The sequence below is a fragment of the Penaeus vannamei genome, chromosome 30 (assembly GCF_042767895.1).
Source record: "Penaeus vannamei isolate JL-2024 chromosome 30, ASM4276789v1, whole genome shotgun sequence".
In the NCBI taxonomy this organism is placed as follows: domain Eukaryota; kingdom Metazoa; phylum Arthropoda; class Malacostraca; order Decapoda; family Penaeidae; genus Penaeus; species Penaeus vannamei.
This window is the reverse complement of record NC_091578.1, coordinates 31,519,387-31,524,386: the sequence shown is the minus strand read 5'-3', so window position 1 is coordinate 31,524,386 and position 5,000 is coordinate 31,519,387. Positions and strand designations below refer to the sequence as shown.

Below are 5,000 nucleotides of genomic sequence, written 5' to 3'. Positions count from 1 at the left end.
CCCCACCCCCCCCATAACCCCCACCCCCATTAGAGGACACTAACATTGTCTATTTGGTCTATTTGTCTCACGCTGTTGTTGTATCGCTCGCTTCCAGATGAGCTTAGCCATTTTATGTGTAGCTTCACTTCCTTCACCTCCCCCCTTTAACGTTTGTCTGATGTCACCCTCCCCTCCCCCTATTACTGTTTTGATCAGTAGGATGAAGGATGTCAGAATTCTTCCCCTCCCCCCACCTCCCAGCTTAGGATCGCCCCCCTCCAATTTACTTCGTTTTGCTCTAGCTAAAAGGTTCTTATTAGCAGTCTCCCTCCCCCTCCCCCTTTAATACTCCCCCTTCTAAGAAAGAATGATAAAGAAAGTAATAATAGAAAAAATAACTACACCCCCCCAGGGAAGTCAAATTCCCCCACTAAAAAAAAAAAAAAAAAAAAAAAAAAAACACGACCCCCACAACAATCTCTCCCCCCCAAGCCCCCGCCCCCGCCCCCCGCCCCCAACTACCATAACCATCATCTTTAGTAGTCTGTGTGTTACCCCGTCTTCCGTACTAACCCGCCCGTATTTCTTACTTCCCTCCCCCCGCCCCACGCCACCCCCCTACTCGTGCCCGCCGCCGCCCCAGCAGGAGGTGACTGTCAGGATGAGCCGTGTGAGGAGGGTGAGTTCCTACGAGGCCTTTGTGAGCCGTGTTGCTGCTTCCCAGTCCCTCAATTAACCACACGTAGAGCAAGCCACTGCCAACACCCCTCTCTTAGATTTTCTTCAGTCACGCCTCAAATATGAGTTTTTTCTCTGTCCGTTTTCTGTTATCACATTTTTATTTTTATTTTTCGGGAATGCCGTCTCACTTTTCTCTTTTGTACTTTTATGGTACGAAACAAATTCAGTGCACATAATTTAGTGCTTGTTCTAATTTTTTTCGATTTTATTTTCACATATTTTATTGTGAACTTTTTTTCCACGGCCGTTTTTTGTGTATATATACTGAACTGTCCAAAGGCTTGTTTTGACAACCGACAACGATATTTTTCAGTCATTCAGTGTACCCCCCTCCCTCCTCTTCTCTTTTTGTGCCAAAATTCCCCGTCATGAGTCTCAAAATTCCCGTATTTACCTCCCATCTTCGTATACGCTCCACATAGGCCTATATGATGCACCTGTTATTGTATTTTTATGCACCTTTCGATCCCCCCCCCTCCCTCCCCCTTCATCAGCTGCCTCCCCCCTCCCTCCCACTCCCTCCCCTCCGGCCCCTCCCCTTCCCTCGTCTTTATCGTCATTCTGGTTTCTTCTTTCCCCCCATCTTTATCTCGGTCTGTGCCTCTCATGTCTCTCCGTCTACGTCTTCCGTCTGACACTGTTTTGCGTCTGTCCTGTTTCCACCTACGCTGTAAAATCCTCTTTGTTAGTGTTTATCTGTCTCTGTTTCCGTGGTGAGTGTCTGTCTGTCTGTCTGTCTGTCTGTCTGTCTGTCTCTTACACTCGGTACTTTGTAGTTTTTTCTCTCCGTAGTTTCTCGTCCTCTAATAGCCAGTGGAGTAAATTATCAACATTTTTTTTACTCCTGTCCTCCTGTTTCTCCTTTCCTTTCCTCTTTTTCCTTTTCCTCTCCTTTCCCTCCTTTCCTTCCTTCCTTTCTCCGTCTTTTCCTTCTCCCTTTTCTTCCTCTCCCTTCCCACTTCCTCTCCCGGGTTCCTCCCTTCCCTTCTCCTCTTCTTTCACTCCCTCCCTTCTCCCTCTTCTTTCCCTCCCTCCTTCTTCCTCTTTCCCTCCCATCCCCCTCCTTTCTCTCCCTTCCCCCTCCTCCTCCTGGTTATCTTCGGAGGCGCCGTGTAGGAATCACTCTTACCGCGTCTTATCTCTCTCTCCCCATTCCCTTCTCCTCCTTCTTCCTCTCCTTTTCCTTTTCCTTCTTATCTCACTCCCCTCTTCACTTCGTCCACCCCCCTCTTCCCCTTCTCCCTATTAGCCTATTCGCTTCGCCGTCCCTCATCCCCCTACCCCTCCCGTTTCCTTTCTCATCCTCTCCTCTTCCTCTTTTTTCCTCTTCCCTTCCTCTTTATTCCCTCTCTCCCTTACCTCTTCCCTTCCTCTTAATCCCTCTCCCTTACCTTTTCCTTCCTCTTTGTTCCTCTCCCTTACCTCTTCCCTTCCTCTTTATTCCTCTTCCCTTACCTCTTCCCTCCCTCTTTTTCTTCTTCCCTTACCTCTTCCCTTCCTCTTTATTCCCTCTCCCTTACCTCTTCCCTTCCTCTTAATCCCTCTCCTTACCTTTTCCCTTCCTCTTTTTTCCTCTCCCTTACCTCTTCCCTTCCTCTTTCTTCTCCTCCCCTTCCTCTTAATCCCTCTCCCTTACATCTTCCCTTCCTCTTTTTTTCTTCTCCCTTACCTCTTCCCTTCCTCTTTATTCCCTCTCCCCTACCTCTTCCCTTCCTCTTTTTTCTTCTCCTCTCCTTCCTCTCCTCTGCCCCTCCCCTGTTCCAATTCCCTTATCGTTGTACACACAACACACTTCAGGGACAAAAAAGCATGTTATTGCTCAGTAGAAACACACAATTGTTTCTCTCTCTCTCTTTCTTTCTGTCTTTCTTTCGCTCTTTCTTTCTTGCGTTCTTTCTCTTTTTCTTTCTTTCTCTCTTTCTCTTTTTCTTTCTTTCTCTCTTTATTTCTCTCTTTCTTTCTTTCTTTCTTTCTTTCTTCTTTCTCTCTTTCTCTCTCTCTCTCTCTATCTATCTATCTATCTATCTCTATCTTTCTATCTCTTTCTCACTTTCTCGTTCTCTTTTCACTCTCTCTCTCTCTCTCTCTCTCTCTCTCTCTCTCTCTCTCTCTCTCTCTCTCTCTCTCTCTCTCTCTCTCTCTCTCTCTCTCTCTCTCTCTCTCTTTCTCGTTCTTTCTCATTCTCTCTCTCTCTCTCCCTCTGCTTACTCTCTCTCTCTCTCTCTCTCCTTATTTTCTCTCTCTCTCTCCCTCTCTTCATTCTCTCTCTCTCTCTCCCTCTCTTCATTCTCTCTCTCTCTCATCATTCTCTCACTTTCCCTCTCTTTCCTCTTTTTCATTCTCTCTCTCTCTTCATTCTCTATCTCTCTCCCTTTCTCTCCTCATTCTCTCTCTCCCTCTCTCTCTCTCTCTCTCTCTCTCTCTCTCTCTCTCTCTCTCTCTCACTTTCTCGTTCTCTTTTCATTCTCTTCTCTTCTCTCTCTCTCTCTCTCTCTCTCTCTCTCTCTCTCTCTCTCTCTCTCTCTCTCTCTCTCTCTCTCTCTCTCTCTCTCTCTCTCTCTCTCTCTCTCTCTCTCTCTCTCCTTGATGAATAGTTTTAGAAAAAAAAAGGTTTTCCTCACAGCCTCCTGTAGTGATAGCTAGTTAGTTCTGCACCCTTATACCTACCATGCCTAGAGTTGTTTTTTGCGTGCGTTCGTGTGTGTGTGTGTGTGTGTGTGTGTGTGTGTGTGTGTGTGTGTGTGTGTGTGTGTGTGCGTGTGTGTGTGTGTTTACCATATTTTTGAGGCAGATTGTATGTATATATATTTTTCCCCCATGTAGTGTTGTTTTTGTTCTCCTGTTGAATTCATTTTTTGTTGAGTATGCACCGCTAATTAACATTCATTTCAGGACCTGTGCATAATTAATTACGAATCTAATATTCAGGAGAGAAGGTCAAATCAGCGGGAGGTTATACTTTTTTTATAAATCTTTATTTTTTTTTATTATTATTTTTTTTTTAGAGTTAATCAGCAACATTGGGATATGCAGAGAAGGGGCCCCCCGGGGGTAGACACGTCGGGCCCCCCCACTCCTCCTACCTACGTATCCCCCCCCTAGCCCCCCTCTGGAGAAACTTATCTCCCCCCCACCCCCCACCCCTTTGATAAGTAGCGTGGTGGGGGAATGGGGGGGAAGGGGGAGGGGGTGGAATTGTCGGTGGATTTAAGAGAAAAAAGTAGGAGGGAAAAAAAATAGTTTTTATTTTTTATATTATTATTTTTTTTTAAGTGGATTTTGAAGAGTGGTTAAGTGTAACGGCCATAGGGGTCATTTGAAACCCTGAATTTGATTTTGATTATAATGAATTTTACTTTTTTTTGACAATGTCCGCTGTGGGAATATGCAATCATGCAACGAAAAAACAAAGAAACAAACAAAGAAAATAGTTCAGTAAATCGTGGAAATATTAACGAGACAATTTTGGGACATTGGAGGCAAGACAATAACACATTTCAGTGATCGATTTTGAATTAGATTTAGAATTTAGACTTAGTAATAGACCCTCAAACCCTGCCTCCCGAGCTTCATCGAGAGAAGAACGAAAAAAAAATATGAACAGTTTGAAAAATCGGGGAAATTTGATGAAAAAGGGAAGCCAAGAGCGGGGATCCGAACACAGGCAGGAGGAAGACCCCGGATGCAGTTCTTGTTTACCTTCTCTTCCCTTCTCTCCTTTTCTTCCTTCTCTGTCTCTTTTGTGGTTTTGAATAAGGTTCTTGAATTTTTGTTTTTGTGTAGTCTGTTATTTTTATTGTATTATTATTGATGACAAGATTGTTATTATTATTAAAATAATTATTATTATTGTCATTATTATTACTATTACTATTATTATTGTTGTTATTGTTATTATTGGTATTATTACCATTATTATTGTTATTATAATCATCATCACTGTTACTGTTATTATGGTTATATTTATTATTGATGTTATTATTAGTATTATTCTTACTATTATCATCATTCCTATTATCTTTACATCACTGTAGATCAATACTATAATATATATATATATATATATATATATATATATATATATATATATATATATATATATATATATATATATATATATTTACACTTTTGCAATCCCTGTATCTCGAATCATGCCCATCGTCATTGCACTGTCATTTTCATTCGCTGATCATGCCATTCCTTGCAAGATCTTTGTCTAGCATCTTCCCTCTTACGCTTTCGTCACTGGCATTCACTTCCCTGTTTTGGAAAATGAT

The 5,000-nt window shown here is 42.7% G+C and overlaps 1 protein-coding gene across 3 annotated transcripts in view; it reads left to right on the top strand.

Annotated features, from left to right (window-relative positions):
- unc-5 overlaps positions 1-5,000 on the top strand; it is a 663,232-nt gene that overhangs the window by 613,643 nt on the left and 44,589 nt on the right. Inside the window, exon 8 of one of the 3 annotated variants that reach the window (XM_070143504.1) lies at positions 629-661. The exons of the other annotated variants lie outside the window; for them this stretch is intronic. Within the exon in view, the coding sequence (XP_069999605.1) occupies positions 629-661 (33 nt within the window). The remainder of the gene's footprint in view (positions 1-628; positions 662-5,000) is intronic. 3 annotated transcript variants of the gene reach the window in all.